The sequence below is a fragment of the Nicotiana sylvestris genome, chromosome 8 (assembly GCF_000393655.2).
Source record: "Nicotiana sylvestris chromosome 8, ASM39365v2, whole genome shotgun sequence".
NCBI lineage: Eukaryota > Viridiplantae > Streptophyta > Magnoliopsida > Solanales > Solanaceae > Nicotiana > Nicotiana sylvestris.
In genome coordinates, this window is record NC_091064.1 from 68,193,151 (window position 1) to 68,215,123 (window position 21,973).

The 21,973-nt window shown below is 40.7% G+C and overlaps 1 protein-coding gene across 1 annotated transcript; it reads right to left on the bottom strand.

The window, feature by feature from the left end:
• Positions 1-470: 470 nt before the first annotated feature.
• LOC138875173 (uncharacterized) lies at positions 471-1,061 on the bottom strand. The gene is made up of 2 exons (XM_070153997.1): positions 866-1,061; positions 471-781 (listed from the first exon to the last, which is right to left on the bottom strand). Exons 1-2 carry the CDS (start codon positions 1,059-1,061, stop codon positions 471-473), a joined length of 507 nt encoding a protein of 168 aa, XP_070010098.1.
• Between the last annotated feature and the right edge of the window lie 20,912 nt (positions 1,062-21,973).

Here is a 21,973-nt window from a genome sequence, read left to right on the forward strand (position 1 = left end):
GTGAAGAGTTTCCAAAAGTGATTGAGCCACCATTCAACTCCTTAAGCTCCACAAATAAATTTTTCTTTCCACAAATATGACTACTTACAACGGAGTCAAGGTACCATTTGTTCTTTTCCATACTTTCTTCTCCTTTGCATGCAAGAAGTAGAGTGACATCTTCATCTTCATTTTTGCTCTCCACAAAGTTGTTTTTCTCCTCTGAAGGAAAAATGTCCAAATTTATGACAAGTATAACATTCAACATTTGATTTGTCATACTTTCCTTGATTTTGTCTCCATCCTTTTCCTCTTCCACGACCTCTTCTTTGACTATAGTCTTGGATTTTATTGTCTCTATTTGGTGGTTGACTACCACCTCTTTCTCCTCTACCACGATCTCTTCCATTTCCACGACCTCTTTACTGCGAACCACGCCTTTCATCTTTCTCCTTGAAGGAAAGTTTTGCTTGCAACGCCTTTTCAACCGATTATTCTTTCGGTTTCTTCAATTTTTCTTCATGGGATTGCAAAGAAATCGAAAGTTCATCTATGATCATGGTGTCCAAGTCTTTGGAATCTTCAATATCAACAACAATATAATCAAATTTTGAATCTAGGGATTGTAGTATTTTTGCAACGACCCTATCATCCTTCAACTCTTCACCATATCTTTTCTTTTGATTGACAATAGCCAAAACTCTTGAAATGTAATCTGAAGCAGATTCATTTTCTTTCATATGCAATGATTCAAACTCTCCTTTTAAGGTCTGGAGACGAACCTTTTTCACTTTGTCCAAACCTTTAAAGGAAGTTTGAAGAATGTCTCATGCTTGCTTGGAGGTTGTCGCATTTGTAACCTTCTCGAACATCTTGTCATCCAAACCTTGATGGATGAGAGTGAGTGCCTTTTGATCTTTTTTATTTGTGGCTGCGGCATCTTCCGCTTCATCAACTCCAGACTCTACCGGTTCCCAAACATCATAGGTACCAAGCAACGGCTTCATTCGAATACACCAATTCCCATAGTTCTCTTTTGTGAGCATAAGAACTTGGAATGGTGTTCCATTAGTATTTGTCATCTTTTCTCCAAGTTTGGTTTTCTCTCAATACACCGACTCTGATACCAAATGTTAGAAATTTTTGGGAGAGCAAGACAACTAAACAAACACTCAAAATTCACTATTAGAGAGGTGGAGGAAAGGATGATTTCTATTCAACTTCACTTGCACCAAATGGCTAGGATACATGGGTATTTATAGTAGAACTCCTACATGTATCTAGCCTAAACTTCATGTGTACATATTAATTAAGTCCACACATGTACACACTAGTCCATACATGCCTACACTAGTTCACACAAATTCACACATGCCCACACCTCACTCTTTTCTAACTATACGTATGAAAATATTAAATTAATGTAAACAAATCTAAATAAATGTGAACAAATGGAAACAAGTTTATTTCTATTTTTAACAGCTTCTACAATACGGGAAAATGCAGTAAATGATCTCACAGAAGATATGGTTTGCTAAGATTCAATTTCTGCGGATAAGGTTGGCCTGAAGCCGCACCTATTTGGTGTACTTTCACATAAACTAACCATCATTATCAATCATACAAGCATGAAGGTAAAAGCTGGAGTCAGGAGATGGTCAATAGCTTCAACCTTGATTGAGACAATAAGCGTTTTCCATATGAACAACAATAATATAAGAGGTCAGCAAGTTGGCCTAAAAACTATTAAGGAATGTGGTGAGATGGTTGAAATTCATCAGCTGTAACTAAAGGTCTTGGGTTGAGTCTTAAAAATTGAGAACATTTTGATAATTAAGGTGCGGACCACCAACAAGTGTGACGTTATAATTGAAATCTCTCAATTCTTAATTAGATGTCTCGGTCTAGACCTTAAACGTTCTGGTAGGATATACTTTATCCCCCTCCCCTCCCCCCCCCCAAGTTGCGCATGCACTAACCCCGAGTAATCAGCCTAATGAGTTTCGAATATGGAATGACTAAACTGAAGAAATAAAAATATGTTGGCGAAAGGCTCGTTGCATCAGAATTCTAAGATTATGATTTCTTGGCCTAAAGCTGGACTGCAGAGCTTTTTAACGCGAGGACTTTATGTTGGTGTTAATATATTTTAATATTAAAATAAATTATTTCTTGTGAGATAGTGGTTATAAATTAGCAAGAAAGTAGTCATTACTTTGGGGTAACTCATGAAAGACTAATGTCATGATCTACCCCTAGTTACCCACTACTAAAAGTTAAATTTTGTAACCATCAACTATGTTTTATAACCTTATTATGCCACTACTTTGTTATGTATTTCATGGAAGAAATTCTACACCTATAAACAGTGGTGTTTCTTCCTTATGTTTGGAATGGAAAAATATTTTGTGCATGAAAAAAGTGATATTGGTGTAGTGAAAAAAGAGAGTTAAGAGAAGGATAAAATCTAAGTCTCCAATTTTTCTCTACCAAAAAAAAATTATTTTATTGAAGGAAGGTGTTCATTTTGGTGGAGCTTTGGACTCAACAACTTATCCAAAATTTGTTCGAGTCATAAGACGTTGTTGGGTTGTTGTATCCTGGAGGGGACTAGTCAAAAGTATTATTGCTGGACCGGTGAAGATGCTACCGCAGTGGGCTTGAATCTCCTTAAAGAGAGCGAGATATTCGCGCCTCAGCCTGAAGAATATTTATTTATTTTTCTTCATCTTATTTTTCAACTGTAATTACTTGTAATTTCAACAACAATTTTAAGGAAATTCAATTTTTTATGCAGTTGAAAAAATAACGAATATCAAAGTAAAAGTTCACCCTCTTTAAGAGATGTAAGAGTAAAGTATTTTTCGACTTGCTTAACTCAAGTGGATGAAAGGTATAAACTTTTTACCATAGATTTTTCATGAATATGTAATATATTTTTTTATGAAAAATAATTTTAATAACACTAAAAATAGTGGGGGTAAAAGCAATAAAAAAAATTCTTGCATGAAAAGTTTGAATATTCATGCACGTTGATTAAATCAAAAAATGAGATAAGTGCATCTATAATAAGTTTTGGAATAATTCACATGTTATTATTTGCCTCTATTTTGATAATTTATTAATTTTTGATGCTAACATGGATGTCATTGGAGAAACTAGTAGTATGCCTACTAGCCTTTTTGACATGAGAGATTTGGGTGAGGCAAATTTTATTCTTGAACTGAAGAATTTTTAAAACATGTGATGCAAGTTTCCTTGATTAGTCACATTATGTTGAAAAAATTCTGAAAAATATAATTTTATTGATTGCAAGCATGTTGTAACTCCTTTTAATTTAAATGCTCATTTATTTTCTGTACAAAGTGATAGTTATGTGATAAATCAAAAGGAATATGCTAGCTTAATTGTAAGCTTGAGAATATGTGACTAATTGCACTTGACATGATATTGCATGCGCAGTAAGAGTACTCAGGAGGTTTACAAGCAAGTCAGGTAATGGATATTCGTACATGCCGTAACAAAAGTTATGAGGTAATTGCTTGATACAAAAATTTATGTCTTGTTTATAAAAAATATCTTGCTGTACTCGAAGACTTTTCTGATGAAATTGGAACACTTTATCTGGTGATTCCTATCCTACTACAAGTTAAATTTTCTATGAGAGGTGGTGCTATTTGTTGGATATCAAAAAAAACAAACAATAATTATTAACTCTACCATGGAGGCTGAACTAATTGCTTTAATTTCAGCTAGTGAGGAAATGAATTGACTGAGAGATTTATTATTTTAAATTCCTTATTTTGAAAACCCAATTTCTCCTATTTTAATTCATTGTGATAGCACCGTTACTATTGGTAGAGTACAAAATTGTTATTACAATAGTAAATCTAGATATATAGGAGAAAATGCAGTACTGTGAGATTACGTTTGACAAGAGGTACCATTAATATTGATTATATTAAATATTGTGATAATCTTGTAGATCCACTAACTAAGACCTTAGAAAGTGAAAAGGTCTGGAGTACATCGAGAGGCATGTGATTGAAGCCCATAAACTCATAAGTCATATATGAGAAAACCCAATCTGGGGACCAGAGATCCTATAATCAGGTTCAATAGGAAGAACAAATCATATGATGACTTGGTTTGAAATTCATATTGTATTTATTATTGTTTCATCCCTATGGTGTGAATGCATTTATCCTGTAATGATTTGTGAGTTTGAGTTTTATTAACTCTTAATGAAAATCTGTAGTTCGTACGAGTGAGATGTTAGAGCTACAGGGGTACCTTTTACAGATTTCACCTATGTGAGTGTGGAAGCAGGATGCGTCCTATGAGAATTGAGCTTATTCTAAAAAATACTCATGAAAACCGGGATAGCACAAGGCCGTCATGTGCTGGCTAATGAAGCTCATGTCAATACCTTGATTATTATGTGTAAGCAGTGATAATTTATTTCCCTAACGTAATCATAGTTCAAGTCTGAGACCACTACTGACTCTGGAGTAGAGATTATTATTTTACTAAGTGGAGGCTCAATGTAGAGCACACATTCATTATGCATAATAGTCCCCCTTCAATTTGTAAACTCTATTATTTTGATATTAAAATGAGTGGAGGAATGTTGGTGTTAGTACATTTTAATATTAAAGTGCATTATTTCTTGTGAGATAGTGGTTATAAATTAGCAAGAAAGTGGTCATTATTTTGGTGTAACTCATGGAACCACTAATGACATGATCTACCTTTAATTAACCATCACTAAAGGTTAAATTTTTATAACCACAACCATATTTTATAACTTTATTATACCATAATTTATTTATTTCATGGAAGAAATTCTACACATTGGAATGGAAAAATATTGTAGTGTGCATGAAAAAAGTGAAATAGGTGTAGTGAAAAAAGAGAGTTAAGAGAAGGAGAAAATCTAAGTCTCCAACTTATTCTCTACAAAAAAATTTATTTTGTTGAAGGAAGGTATTCATTTTAATGAAGTTCTAAACTCAACAACTTATCCAGAGTTTATTCGAGTCATATGACATTGTCATGTTGTTGTGTCCTTGAGGGGACAAGTCAAGAGTATTAATGCTGGACTGAAAAGATTACCGTAGTTGGCTTGAATCTTCTTAAAGAAAGCGAGCTATCCGCGCCTCAGCCTGAAAAATATTTATTTATTTTTCTTCATCTTATGTTTCAACTGTAATTACCTGTAATTTCACCAATATTTTAATCTTATGAATTCCAAATTAAAATTTTGATATTTCTCTTTTAATGGTAGATCTTCAAAAATCAAGTGCTTTCATCATTTTAGGTTGAGAATCATGGTTTAACATAACATGATTATTGAAAGAATAGATAAAAGAACGGTCATGTATACGGTGAAATCGGAGAGCCCGATTTCTCGACGTCGAGACACCTCAGAAGACCATCTCAAAATCTCGAGGCTACAAGGTTATGATCGAGTCTCCTCCCTCGAGGTCCGCCGACGCCCGACCTCGGGACAACGTTGGCCCCGGCCACGGTAGAAATGGGGAGTTCCCAAGGCACATAGCTATGACTGACAGGATTACCCTAGCCCATAATCAGGATGTCTTCTAGCTGTCCCATCTCCACTTCTTTGTCATTAATGTATTTTGTACTATGTTGGGATTCCCCTCCTATATAAAGAGGATCCTTTCCACTTTGTAAGCTATGTTGCATCAATTATTCTACATGCAATATACAAGAACATCCTATTTGCTCTCTAACATATTCTCTTGATATTATTGCTTTCATTTATTATCTTCATATTTGTTCATCATTTATTGCTTATCATTGGCCATAAAGAGCCTCCATTAATTTTCTTATAACTGTTAGTCACATAGCAACTGCCTTCGATAGCTCACAGTCGAGCTCCGGGATCGACCTCGAGGCCCCGAATCGACAAGCTCGAGGCCCCGATAATTGGCATAACGGTTTGATTTTCACTCTATCCTTAACTCTTATCTCGTTTCTAAACTTCACACGTAGCATCATCTGCTTAACAAACTAGCATAAAAAAGATCACGTATTTTTAGAGTCCCATCAACAAATTTAATTGTTATTATAATTTTCACGGTAAATAGTTTGGCACCCACCGTGGGGATAAAAATAATAGTGATTATTTTCTTGCTGTCACACAACGCAAGTTATCTTTCACGCTTTTTCTTGTTCAAGATCTTCAATTTCAGGTCAAAATGTCTAACTCAGTAAATGGAGACGAAAACAACAATCTTGAGGACCACGGAGAAAACGGTGTGGACGTTCCAAGTGTTGGTGTGCCACCACAAAACCCTGGGAATGCGCCAGAACCAATCCCCGTAGACGCAGTCTCATGCGACGCCCAATAGGTTGATATAAGCTCGCATACTGATAGGAGCGTACGTCAGGGAGATCCACAAGAAGCTCAGAAAACCCCGACCAGGGAAGAGCGTGAGGTTAGCCTTCATGTTATCTTCGAAATGTTGCAGGCACAACAGGTAGCTATTGCCCAGTTGCAAAGTCACCAGAAAACTCCTAGCCCGGTAGCACCGGGGACAGCTCCCCCAGCCGAATAGGTACCAGAGAGATCGAGCAATAACAAGTCGATAGCTGACCCTACCATCGTAAAAATGCTCGAGGACCTCACCAAAAGGATCAAATCGGGTGAGAAAATGATAGAGGCCAATGATATGAAGGTCGAGACCTACAACTCCAGGGTCGACCAAATTTCGGGCGCACCCCCAGTCCTGAAAAGTGTGGATTCGAAGAAGTTCATACAAAGTCCGTTCCCGGAGGAAGAGGCCCCAAAACCCATTCCAAAGAAGTTCATAATGCCAGAACTCCCAAAGTACAACGGGACCTCAGACCCCAATGAACACGTTACTGCCTACACTTGTGCAGTGAAGGCAACGATATAAAGGACGACGAGATCGAGTCCGTCTTACTAAAGAAGTTCAGGGAAACACTCTCAAAGGGGGCCATGATGTGGTATCACAACCTAGCTCCCAACTCCATAGACTTATTTGCCATGCTGGCAGACTCCTTCATAAAAGCACATGCCGGAGCCATCAAAGTAGATGCGAGAATTCATATCGCGCTTTCAAACAGAACGAATGGAACTACCACCGGTCTTTGACGACTAGGCTGTGCATGTTTTCACTCAATGTCTGAATGAGCGGAGCTTGGTTGTTTCGAGGCAGCTGAAAGAGAATCTGGTCGAATATCCCGCCGTGACCTGGTCGGACGTCCATAACCGATACCAGTCAAAAATCAGGGTTGAAAATGACCAGCTAGGAGCCCCCTCGGGCTCTGTATAGCCAAGCAGGTTCTTGGCGAAGGAGCCAAAGCTAAACAAAGAAAGATATCAACCATATACCGAAGATAGAAGGAACGCCCCGAGGCGCAGCCCACCTCGCAACGATTGAAGGATAGATCGAGGACAGAATCCTCGGGGACTTATCAACAGAGCCAGATGCGATAGGAACACGGGGCCAATAGAGGCTCCCCACTTATCAAAGTAAAACTTCAACGTCGAGTGTCAGACATCGTGTTCGCCATCAGCAAAATCAGAGTTGCTAGATGGCCCAGACCTGTACAATCGAATGCTTCACAAGGAACTATAATCTAGTATGTGAGTTTCACAACACGCACGGACACAGGACCGAAGATTGCCGGCAACTCTCGGAGGAAATGGCCTGATTACTTGACAATGGCCATCTTCGGGAATTCCTCAACGACCGAGCCAAAAACCAATTTCGAGAAAGGGAAACAACCAAAAAGAACAAAGCAGACGAGCCGCAACACGTTATCCACACGATTTTTTGAGACGGCCGCCACTAGCTGAAACACCAAATTCCCCTCCAGTAGAGGGACTAAGAGATAAATCGATGAAAAAACAGCAGCCGAGAAACACACCCTCGGTTGTATCCCAATAAGGAACCATACCGCATCCTCCAAACGAATGCCAAGGTTCGAAAGCGCCATCTCCACTAAGGTATAGCCATCTCCTTTTTATTTTATATTTTATTTCATGCTGACCCTTATGCAGGTGCCCGACTGAAGCAGTCAAAGCGCTGACCCAGCTCAAAGACCTTAAGGTTTTAAAGCATCCGTTGCACTCTTTTCCTTCGACCGGGTTTTATCCCAAGAAGGGTTTTACCGGCAAGGTTTTTAACGAGGCGACATCCATATGGTACCTTAGGAAGATCCAACAAGTGTTCAAGGCTTCTTTTGTAATCAACCTCGAACAATAGGGTCCCAATAGGAAAATGATGTACCGGGCCAAACGGTCAAATGAATAGTGCCTGTATAGCCGTGCCCCTAACAGCAAAAACATGTACACTTTTACCAAGCAATTCAAGAATTTCTTTTATCAAAGCATCTCGCACACCAAAAGAAGCCCGACACCTCCGCAAAAACTACTTCTCTGCCAAAAACATCCCAAACACTCGGGGACTGCCGTCAATAATTCAACACCTGAATGACCTCCGGGTTGGGACTCCAAAATCATAAGCCCTCAGATGAGGCAACATGAAAATAACGAAACATTTCCAATGCCGAAAGTACCCCGAATACTCAGGGACTGGCGTAACAATCTAAAAAAGCACACGACCTCAGGGTCGGGATCTCCAAAATTGTAAGCCTTCGACGAGGCAATACAAAGTTTGCAAATAATGGCTCCCGAGTCAAGAAACCATCGACAACTCGGGGACTGCTGTCAAGTGCCATCTCCATCGACTTATCAAAACCCGAGGCCATAAGACCTCGAGCGAGAAGACTCGGTCTCGTAATACCTACATAAGTTAGCAACTATATCTGTGAGACCTCAAGTAAGGCATGAACAATACTTGTACCAATAATCCAAAATTGTAAGACCTCAATGGCATGTAAAACTTGTAAGACCTTACTAAAGGCATAAATCCAATCCCAAAGTTTCGGCTATATATCGAACTTGTAAGACCCCTAAAAAGGCATACCCTTGATATAAATGTCGAAACTACTTCACTCGGGACTCAAAGGCTCCGGCCAAACACTAGTGACTCGGGTCACACGGCTGTACCAGCCAAACTAACGCAACTCGACCACGTCAGCTCCTAAACATCGGCTTTGAGATATTCAGCCTTCGAGCCAAACCTCCCGAAGTGCTCGATCATCGCAATATAACGACTCACAATCGAGGTTTTTTATTAAGCCGTCGAAAAGTCAGGCAAACACTAACTATCCTTATCGAGGAAAAAATAAAGACTACATAAATAGTCGCATCGACCAAGCGCATAAGAGCCATTGTCGCCAGCCTAATGAGCCTCAGGGCCATATACAAAAGGTCGCATCGACCAAAAGCGTAAGAGCTACTATCGCCAGCCTGATATCTGAAAACTTGAGGGTCAAAATGAGCTCGGATTGTAACTTGATTCGGAGGACCCAAAACAGTTAACCAAATATGCCTAAGGTCAAAAGCGTAAGAGCCATTGTCACCAGCCTAATGAGCCTCAGGGCCACACACATAAAAGGTCGCATCGACCTAAAGCGTAAGAGCCATTGTCCAGCCCGCACAAATACAAGACTTGAGGGTCAAATGAGCTCGAGTCGTAACCCGATTCGGAGATAGAACCAAAAATAGTTAACTAAATACGCCTAAGGGCAAAGCGTAAGAGCCATTGTCGCCAGCCTACTGAGCCTCAGGGCAGCACACTAAAAAAGGCCGCATCGGCCAGATGCATAAGAGCCATTATCGCCAGCCCACATAAAATGTCACATCGACCAAGTGTGTAAGAGCCTACGTGCCAGCCCAATGAGCCCCAAGTCCGTATCACGAATCTAAGGATTCATACCAACTCAAAGGTCGATTGATATAGCCGGAATCTTGGCAAAGAGGAACCCGGAAGATAAAAAAATCGCGGGGTTTCCCCCCTTGTACATACATGTAATAAAATACAAGCTCCATTTACAGTGTACTATGAAAGCACTATATACAAAGACAAAGAAAGAAAATAGATGTCCCCCTTAGGAACTATGGCCCGACGTCCCCGTCCTTGCCATCTTCGACATCAAACAGAAGGAACTTGGCATCATACTCCTCCGCCTTGGCTTGCTCGATCTCCTCCAAAAGATCGAAACCCCTGGCGTGAACTTCCTCGAGAGTTTCCATCCGAGATTTGCACTTTGCGTACTCTTTACTGCTGCTCGCACGACTGAGAGTTCTCCGTAGCTCGGATCTAGCAGTGGCATCACTCTTCAAATAGGTCATCGCTCTCTAATCCATCCTAGTGTTGCTCATCACAGCCTCGGCCCTGGAATTCACCACCTCGGCCTTCGCCTTAAAAAGCTCAGACTCGAGCCTTGCGATCATGTTCGCCCGTGCAGAATCACTTGCATGAGCGGTTCGAATTTGCATCTCCAGGGTGGAAACTTTAGCCAAAGCACTCTCCTTGGCCGCAACTTGGGCATCTACATGGGCTTGCAGCTCGTCGACCTCGCGTTTGACCCTACCAACTTCGCCCCTGAAAATCAAAACGTGAAACCTCTGAAAATGAAAGAAGGAGCATATGTCAACATGAAATACAAGATAACTGTCTCTCGAGGCAGCTCTCGCAGCTCCGGCTTTGATCCACCTCACATCGCAGGGATACCAACTCGCTTTCCTTTTTCACACGAAGAAGCTTAAGGGATTTCTCTCTATCTGAAGTTCTCCGCAACCGAGCCTTATAGCGAAGTAGCTCAGATTTGAGCCTGTCAAAGGCCTACGAAAGAAAATTCAATGAGAAAGGAAGAGTGTGAAACCGAAATAGTCCTATGCCGGCTACCAAACTTACCATAAAGCTGAGCCGCTGAGCCTTACCAAAAGCCGAGCCAATGTCCGATGGCATAGTATTCCCCGAAGTGCCTTTGGCAGGAGGAGAAGAAGGCACCACGTGCTCCTCACTCTTTGAAGCGCCTTCAGCAGAGACAGAGAATGTTCTTTCGAGAATGTAAGCCCTTGAAATAGAATGATTGGTCGAATCGCCTCTCTTGATCCGCCGAGAAGGACTCGCCCCACTGCGAGCCTCCTCACGCCATGGAGTTTCTTTTCGTTTATCATCATCCCTTGACCCCGAGGTCGGCAGTCTCTCCTCCTCCCCCAGAGGACATGGCCTCATCTAGGAAAAATCTCCAATACCTGCGGCAGCTAAGTTAGCACGCTAAAAAGAAAAGTACCATTCAGGGGAAATAAGCCACCACACGCCTACATGATGCTTTGCCTCCCATCTCCCCTTAGACAGGTCTCGCCACCTGCGCTTATCATAGGTCGAACAGACGACCATCTTATGGGACCACTCGGCCAAATCTGGAACCTCGTTCGGCAATTAAGGAGTCGCTACAAAAAATATATATGCAGAAAAATGTCGTTAAGAAGTCCGCCTCTAGAAAAAGCGAGAAAAATAAAGGTCTGACACTCACGTGTGAAACTCCATTTCTCGGGAAAGGGCAAAAACTCTCCAGGAATGAAATCTGTCACGACCCAATTCCCGAACCTGGTCGTGATGGCGCCTCTCATGAAGACAAGGCCAGCCATTCAACCCAATTCATCCTTTTAAGACAATTAATTAACACAATTATAGTATAAACATGGTTTAATAATATCCAATAGCGAAAAGTATAGATAAAATACGGAAATCCAACCTAACTCAGCCCTAACTGGGGTGTCACAAGTCACGAGCATCTATAAGAATGAAATTTCCACATTACGGTCTAGAAATACACTGAACAAGAATAATGAATAACATAGAGAGACAGTGGTGCTGCGAACGCTAGCAGTCACCTCGCTAAAACCTCTACAATGTTGCTTTCACGCAGCCAATACCAGCTACCGGGTGAATAAATACCTGCAACTGCACGCGAGGTGCAGGGAGTAAAGTGAGTACTCCAACTCAGTGAGTAATAAATATAAATAATGACTGAAGGTAAGAAAACACGTTAAGTCACACAACATTATATACAAAAGCAGTGAAATCATTTAAAATAACATTTTAGTGAAATATCATGTGAAATTTCTTTTAAACCAGTAAAATAGGTAATTTAGCAGTAAAATGACAAGTAGAAATCTGTCCCTCGGGCTCAATATCAACACAACAAGTAGAAATATGCCCCTCGGGCTCAGTATTAAAATAACAAGTAGAAATATGCCCCTCGGGCTCAGTATTAAAATAACAAGTAAAAATCTGCCCCTCGGGCTCAGTGTTAAAATAACAAGTAGAAATCTGCCGCTCGGGCTCAGTATCAAAATAATAATTAGAAATCTGCCCCTCGGGCTCAGTATCAAAATAATAAGTAAAAATCTGCCCCTCGGGCTCAGTATCTCAGAACAGTATCAGCCCCTCAGGCTCAGAACAGTATGAAGCAACCAGTCAATGAAATAAGAGCACATAATTGTTATGGCAGATAATGCAGATAAGGAATAAATGCATGAGTGCAATGCAATGCACATGATGGTACACTCTATGCATGAGTGCAATGCATATGATGGTACTCTCTAGTACCCACTACAGCGTGCAGCCCGAGCCATCCATTTTATTTATCATCGACGACGCTCACTGGGGGTGTGTACAGACTCCGGAGGGGCTCCTACAGCCCAAGCGAAATATCAAGCCATCTCGTGGCATCAATCAAATCCTGGCCAGTCATTGTTACCTGACCCATTTACATCATATAGTGCCATTGTTACCATTGTTTCAAGTTCCTGCTGCGGCGCGCAGCCCGAGCCACCCATAATGTTTCAAGTCACATCACACAGTGCCATTGTTACCACTGTTTTAAGTCACTGCTGCGGCGCGCAGCCCGATCCATGCTCAGTCCAGAAATCATCATAAGCCCCTTGGGCATTTGTAAAACAGTAGTTCTCAGCCCGAAATATCATTTAGAAATATCATTTAAGTTTTCAAATCTTAGAAAGATGGCTGAGTTTGCAAAACAGTATTTAAAACCTTGGACTGAGGTCAAATGATATGCAAAATATGCGAAAGCAGTGATATCAATCCCTGAAGGATTCAAATAATTGGCAAGAAGCCTACAATTGGAAACATGACTGAGGATATAAATTCTTTAACAAAATAAGTGAGGAAAACCAGTCAAAAATCCCCTAAGGGTTCTACAGGTCGGCACAAGGCCCCAAGCATGGCAACAAGCCCAATTCACAATAATAAAGTATACGTCTCAACCAAAAATGTAGTAAAATATCTCTCGGGACGGACCAAGTCACAATCCCCAACGGTGCTCTACCCCACGCCCGTTATCCGGCGTGCAAGTCACCTCAATATAGCGTTACGATGTGAAATTTCGGGGTTTCAAACCCTCAGGACATCATTTACATCTATTACTCACCTCTAGCCGGCCAAATACTACTCCGCGATGCCCTTTCCTTTCGTATCGACCTCCTCGCGCGTCGAATCTGGCCAAAACCACAACGAATACATCACAATAGGCTAAGGGAATATAACCCAATCGAAAAGACTCGAAAAATATCAAAAATCACGAAATTTGCAAAACCCGAGCCCCGGGTCCACGTCTTGAAATCTAGAAATTTTTACCTCAAAATGTTCCTTATCTCGCCACGAGTCTATACATACCAAATTCACAAGAATCGGAGTCCATTTGACCCCTCTAATCCCAAATTTAAAATTTCAATCTCAAGCCCTAATTTCTTATAATTTGGCTATATTTTCATGGATTTCTAGGATGATTCTTCAATAAAATCATGTATTTAACTCATAAAACTTACCTCCAATCGATCTAAATTGAAAGTCCCTTCAATTACGACACTATTCACGGGACTGTTACGGGGTACTGTTCACGACACTATTCACGGATACTGTTACGGGGTACTGTTCACGACACTATTCACGGATACTGTTACGGGGTACTGTTCACGACACCATTCACGGATACTGTTACGGGGCACTGTTCATGGGTACTGTTCATAACTACTGTTCATAGTGTTGTAAAAAAATGCAGCAGCTTTATTTTTTTCGTGCCTAAATCGATCCGTTAACCTTCCGAAATACACCCGAGGCCCCCGAGACCTCAACTAAAAGCACCAGCATGTCTTAAAACATTATCCAAACTTGCTCCAATCGTCAAAACACCTCAACTAACGCCAATATCATCAAATTATATAGAATTCAAGCCTAAGTTCTTTTAAAACTTCTAAAACACACATTCGATCAAAAACCCGACCAAACGATGTCCGAATGACCTGAAATTTTGTACACATATCCCAAATGAAACAATGAAGCCACAGCAACTCTCGGAATTTCATTTCGACACCCGGATCAAAATCTCACCTATCAACCGGAATTCGCCAAAATACTAACTTCGCCAACTCAAGCCTAATTCAACACCGGACCTCCAAAATTACTTCCGGTCCTGCTCCTAAGTCAAAAATCACTTCCCGGAACTAACCAAACCGTCGAAATTCACATCCGAGCCCTCTAACTCATAAGTCAACGTTCGTTTGACTTTTTCAACTTAAACATTCTTAAAAGAGACTAAATGTCTCATTTCTTATCAAAATTGCTCCAAATAAATTCTAATGCACCCAATACCGATAATGAAACATGAGGAAGCAGAAAATTGGACGAACGAGATAGTAACTCATGAGACGACGGGTCGGGTCGTCACATTCTCCCCAACTTAAACAAACGCTCGTCCTCGAGCGTACCCAGAGTTGTCCTAGAAGCCAACCAAAAGCTGAATGACCTTATCAAGCATAAACCCAGGGATTATCCCACGTCACCCTATCTCACATGGGTCCGATAACGCGTTGTAACTAAGATCACACAATCTAGTCTAGCCCATAAATCATAGAGCCACATTTCACCTTTTCGGAATCATACACAAGATCAGAACCTCACACCTACATTCAGAATAAGTTTGAACCAGCTGTAATAGACCATGCCTGCAACCTTAGGTGCAATTGTATGATATACCAATAACTCAAACAAATGCAGCAATAACTTCCATTCACAGCAGCTGCCCACAACAACCAAATACCGATAGAAATCTCTTATTAGCCAATGTCTCATTCCAACACTCTCATATACTGCCAATGATAATTGAAACACGCAATAAATCATAACCATTGCTCAGATCAACCATTCATGAGGCCATTTCTCCTCTAGCAATTATAGTAACAATTTTTTTAAAATCGAACCTCGATATTTACCCATCAAACATGCTGAAATCAAATACGTTCGTATTCATCAATGACCCCAATGATCACCTCGAATCGAACACACCACTCTGGTGATATGACACCTCAATACAGTCCTAAGCCACAACTTTCATAATACTCGCACCAATAAGAAACGGTCTGAACATACTCAAGTCATGAAAAATGACTCAAACGAAAGAGCCGTACCTCAAGCTCATCAGTACCATCAGCGGACCCAACAAGAACATGCCGCAATACTACCGAAATATCATTAGTTTAATAACATTACCTTTTTATGAGACATATACTCTCGTCAAGTCACTTTCAATTAGCAATACTATTTCCCCAATCATCCGAAGATCATTCGCCCTAATCATCTGAAGCTTTTTTTCTCTAATCACCTAGAAGAAAATCGCTACACATCTCATGTTCTGCATGATGTACATAGGTATTGTTCTAACTCTTACAATATTGACATGACGGATGAGGTATGCATAAATTCATGACCACTGTCGAGACAATGATTCATTGGTTCTATACTCCTAGCAAGAACTATCACCTCATTTTGAGCAAAATCATGGTCTTAGCTCCTTAATTTACTTCATATACTCAGATTGCACTAATCTCAAATTCAATGATCTCGTCTCACCCAGTACGAACTACTCAGGCAATAAGCCACCCCAGACATAATCAAAAGTCGCATATGTTGCCTCAATATGCCAATAAGCTACCAATTCGAACGCGGTACAAAAAGAAAACAAACTTTGGAAGGAATTACCAATCTCACACACTAATACAGACTTTCCTTAGAAAACAGGAAGCAAGGCATACAAAATAGCATATAGAAAACTATACTCAACATCACACTGTTGCGACGTGCAACCCGATCCAGATAACATACCCATGGCGGCATGCCACCCGATCCACACATAGATCTCACATAAGGAGATGCACATCAAGCCAAATTTGCTCATTACAACAAAATACCGAGTATCGGTCGTAAGTATGCTAAGTGCATAATAATATCTCTAAGGGACATATAGCGTTATAAGCTACAAAACTCAAGCACAACTGAGGTACGATGTACAATCTAAATTTCAAGAGCCAAGATGCTCATATAACGTCATTCCTACACAGATTCTCAACACATATTAATTTCTCAAGTCATCTCACAACTCACACGGCGCAATGTATCACTACGCGAAATATCTGACAATGAAACATCAACCTAACTACTCCTCCATGAGGACCGCATTACTAAAATGCACACATCTGGCCTGATATAGAGCCATTATTCACATTAAATCTATCCACCGACTGCAAGCTGATTCTGATCACACTGAACTAGTCTGATAACCTTTCAAAGGTCCATAATAACTCCCATTTTTCTCATAACACACAAGAACAACCATCACAATCGGGGTAATCCTCCCCAGTTCACAACCCAATATGCCAAGTGCCCTCCAGGCATGAATCTTTAATTTAACGACACCATCACAAACTTCATACTTGGTTTACATCTTTAATCAATCAAGTGATCACATGCCACACTTATATAATCTTCCCGTGGGACACACTCCCACAACCTACCACAACAATATCTGGAGCGTACCTCCAAACCATCGATCGCACTAACGCTGAAGAGCGATCAAGAGTCATTAACCGGGACGCAAAACCCTTTTTACAAAACACCGATCTTAGGTGAAGCTGAAGACAATTCCAACTTACCGTAAATATCAAAACTTATCTCCTGCTCATCCGAGCTCATGACATCTTGTAAAAAAATTTCCTTCACTCGTTCCATTCTCGGCCTAATTTCCGCAACCAGAACTGATTCACTAGCATGCATCAAATCGGAACTAACATAGTACATAACCTTACAATCCGCTAACCAATAGCAAGCTCCCCAACTTGGCTCGAAGCCATAGATCACAACACATATACTCTATTGCTGCCGTAATACCATGGTGATATTAAACTCACTCCTTCATAAGCTTGTGGAAACACGAATCATCAGAAATTTTAACTCTTCTGCAATTTTTGCATTCACTCACACAACAGTTAAGCCCACTCTTTAGGTGACAATTTTTTTTTACTAAGTCCCAAATTTTTCAAAAGTTTCGGCAGAGTTTCCTTTGTTATTGGGCTTATCCACCTGCCAGAGAATCACCAAAACCATCCTAACAACACGTCCACAACTTGACAAAGCATCACAATGTATATCAACAACATTAATCTCAATATTACATGTATTATATTATCAAAATTGATACATGGACATGCGTTGCACCTATTTGAATCATAACACATAGAAAATACCTTTCAATCCTCCATTATTGGGCTATTCAACCGAGTAAGAACATATTCTTTCTTTAATGTTTTCGACCCTCAAGGTGGTCTCCTTGACTCAACGATTTCGTCATAATACATTTACAGAAGCGATCTCAGCTCCCAGACTTATCTAACTAGTATGACAAATAGATTCCCCTCATAAGCCAATTACCCACTAGCTTTACCTTTAGGTAATATTTTTTGTATACCTTCCACTGCCATACACATTACACAATCACTTAATCTTCCTGAGTCTAAACTCATACTGTAATATGAAATTTACTTCACTCCAAATAGGAGACATAAAAAGATTCTTCACGCACCCATAACTTGGGACTACACATCCTATCACAATGGAAATCATACACTCAATAGTTCATCTATCATCCAGTAGACCTTCCTCGTCACTTCCAAGTCATATAGATACATCTCGCAGTACTATCATACTCCTCACGTAGCTATCCAGCCATGATTCCCACTAATAGGGACAATACCGAACATAAAGGTTCAAAACACTTGCTCGTACAATCAGCACCTCAGTGCTCAAGCCATAGGCAAGATCCGGCCTCAAGTCCTCCAGACTGGCCTAACATAAAACTCACCGAGATCACGTCTCGCCCTTCTATCGGGGAATTACAAGCCATCAAGGTAAATCGAATACTGAGTGCTCGTTTGCGTATACGAACATATGGAAGGAATCGTAAGAGTTACTTTTCAAGTTGAATCAAGGACGCACGATAAGAATTCAAGAATGTGAAGTTTTCCTAAAGGATCTGCAGCCTCTCGAGGATAAATACAGACGTCTCCGTACCGATCCGCGAGACTATACTAAACCGGCTCATGACTCGCGAGACCCATTAACCTAGTCTCTGATACCAACTTGTCACGACCCAATTCCCGAACCTGGTCGTGATGGCGCCTCTCATGAAGACAAGGCCAGCCATTCAACCCAATTCATCCTTTTAAGACAATTAATTAACACAATTATAGTATAAACATGGTTTAATAATATCCAATAGCGGAAAGTATAGATAAAATACGGAAATCCAACCCAACTCAGCCCTAACTGGGGTGTCACAAGTCACGAGCATCTATAAGAATAAAATTTCCACATTACGGTCTAGAAATACACTTAACAAGAATAATGAATAACATAGAGAGACAGTGGTGCGGCGAACGCTAGCAGTCACCTCGCTAAAACCTCTACAACGCTGCATTCACGCAGCCAATACCAGCTACCGGGTGAATAAATACCTGCAACTGCACGTGAGGTGCAGGGAGTAAAGTGAGTACTCCAACTCAGTGAGTAATAAATATAAATAATGACTGAAGGTAAGAAGACACGTTAAGGCACACAACATTCTATACAGAAGCAGTGAAATCATTTAAAATAACATTTCAGTGAAATATCATGTGAAATTTCTTTTAAACCAGTAAAACAGGTAATTTAGCAGTAAAATGACAAGTAGAAATCTGCCCCTCGGGCTCAATATCAACACAAAAAGTAGAAATATGTCCCTCGGGCTTAGTATTAAAATAACAAGTAGAAATCTGCCCCTCGGGCTCAGTATTAAAATAACAAGTAGAAATCTGCCCCTCGGGCTCAATGTTAAAATAACAAGTAGAAATCTGCTCCTCGGGCTCAGTATCAAAATAATAATTAGAAATTTGCCCCTCGGGCTCAGTATCAAATAATAAGTAAAAATCTGCCCCTCGGGCTCAGTATCTCAGAACAGTATCAGCCCCTCAGGCTCAGAACAGTATGAAGCAACCAGTCATTGAAATAAGAGCACATAATTGTTATGGCAGACAATGCAGATAAGGTATAAATCCATGAGTGCAATGCAATGCACATGATGATACACTCTATGCATGAGTGCAATGCATATGATGGTACTCTCTAGTACCCACTACGGCGTGCAGCCCGAGCCATCCATTTTATTTATCGTCGACGACGCTCACTGGGGGTGTGTATAGACTATGGAGGGGCTCCTACAGCCCAATCGCAATATCAAACCATCTCGTGGCATCAATCAAATCCTGGTCAGTCATTGTTACCCGACCCATTTACATCATATAGTGCCATTGTTAACATTGTTTCAAGTTCCTGATGCAGCGCGCAACCCAAGCCACCCATAATGTTTCAAGTCACATCACACAGTGCCATTGTTACCACTGTTTTAAGTCACTGCTGCGACGCGCAACCCGATCCATGCTCAGTCCAGAAATCATCATAAGCCCCTTGGGCATTTGTAAAACAGTAGTTCTCAGCCCGAAATATCATTTAGAAATATCATTTAAGTTTTCAAATCTTAGAAAGATGGCTGAGTTTGCAAAACAGTATTTAAAACCTTGGACTGAGGTCAAATGATATGCAAAATATGCGAAAGCAGTGATATCAATCCCTGAAGGATTCAAATAATTGGCAAGAAGCCTACAATTGGAAACATGACTGAGGATATAAATTCTTTAACAAAATAAGTGAGGAAAACCAGTCAAAAATCCCCTAAGGGTTCTACAGGTCGGCACAAGGCCCCAAGCATGGCAACAAGCCCAATTCACAATAATAAAGTATACGTCTCAACCAAAAATGTAGTAAAATATCTCTCGGGACGGACCAAGTCACAATCCCCAATGGTGCTCTACCCCACGCCCGTTATCCAGTGTGCAAGTCACCTCAATATAGCGTTACGATGTGAAATTCTGGGGTTTCAAACCCTCAGGACATCATTTACATCTATTACTCACCTCTAGCCGGCCAAATACTACTCCGCGATGCCCTTTCCTTTCGTATCGACCTTCTCGCGCGTCGAATCTGGCAAAACCACAACGAATACATCACAATAGGCTAAGGGAATATAACCCAATCGAAAAAACTCGAAAAATATCAAAAATCACGAAATTTGCAAAACCCGAACCCCAGGTCCACGTCTTGAAATCCAGAAATTTTTACCTCAAAATGTTCCTTATCTCGCCACGAGTCTATACATACCAAATTCACAAGAATCGGAGTCCATTTGACCCCTCAAATCCCAAATTTAGAGTTTCAATCTCAAGCCCTAATTTCTTATAATTTGGCTATATTTTCATGGATTTCTAGGATGATTCTTCAATAAAATCATGTATTTAACTCATAAAACTTACCTCCAATCGATCTTAATTGAAACTCCCTTCAATTACGACACTATTCACGGGACTGTTATGGGGTACTGTTCACGACACTATTCATGGATACTGTTACGGGGTACTGTTCACGGCACCATTCACGGATACTGTTACGGGGCACTGTTCATGGGTATTGTTCATAACTACTGTTCATAGTGCTGTAAAAAAATGCAGCAGCTTTATTTTTTTTGTGCCTAAATCGATCCGTTAACCTTCCGAAATACACCCGAGGCCCCCGAGACCTCAACCAGAAGCACCAACATGTCTTAAAACATTATCCAAACTTGCTCCAATCGTCAAAACACCTCAACTAACGCCAAAATCATCAAATTATATCGAATTCAAGCCTAAGTTCTTTTAAAACCTCTAAAACACACATTCGATCAAAAACCCGACCAAACGATGTCCGAATGACCTGAAATTTTGCACACATATCCCAAATGACACAATGAAGCTACAAAAACTCTCGGAATTTCATTCCGACACCCGAATCAAAATCTCACCTATCAACCGGAATTCGCCAAAATATTAACTTCGCCAACTCAAGCCTAATTCAACGCCGGACCTCCAAAATTACTTCCGGTCCTGCTCCTAAGTCACAAATCACCTACCGGAACTAACCGATCCGTCGAAATTCACATCCGAGCCCTCTAACTCATAAGTCAATGTCCGTTTGACTTTTTCAACTTAAACCTTCTTAAAAGAGACTAAATGTCTCATTTATTATCAAAATCGCTCCAAATAAATTCTAATGCACCCAATACCGATAATGAAACATGAGGAAGCAGAAAATGGGACGAACGAGACAGTAACTCATGAGACGACGGGTCGGGTCGTCACAATATCGATCGTCCGAGCTCAGATGAATCGACTCATCCATCCTCGGTCTTTGTTCTCTTTACCATCAATGGTAGGAGACCGGGTAGATTGACGCTGCAGAGTAATCAAACCTCGATAACGCAGCAGCCGATATAACCTCACAATATGACTGAGGGTAAAGTCGAGCCCGACCTTCTCTGCAAAGTATCTTATCGTCTCCACTATCTTCCAAAGGGATGGGTGAACCTGTGCCAAGGTAACCTAATATCTCCGACAGAACTCAAGCACGACCCGCTCGGGGGGACCCGATGTAAACGTGTGCATATACACGCTCAAAAACCCATCGACGTAGGTCATGATGCTCTACTCAGAGGAAGGTACTTATAGCACCAGACCTTCTCCCCATCCACAGTTTTTTCTAATCATTTCGAGGTGCTCCTCCCTACTGATGTAATGAAACTCGACGCGTGCTCCCGATGCCCTTGG

What these genes read in the sequence shown, in the direction of transcription:
- LOC138875173 (XM_070153997.1), bottom strand. Translation starts at nt 1,061, where the DNA reads ATGACAAATACTAATGGAACACCATTCCAAGTTCTTATGCTCACAAAA. An exon ending in ACTCACTCTCATCCATCAAG is followed by an intron (nt 782 to 865) that starts GTTTGGATGACA and finishes CTTCCTTTAAAG; the next exon opens with GTTTGGACAAAGTGAAAAAG.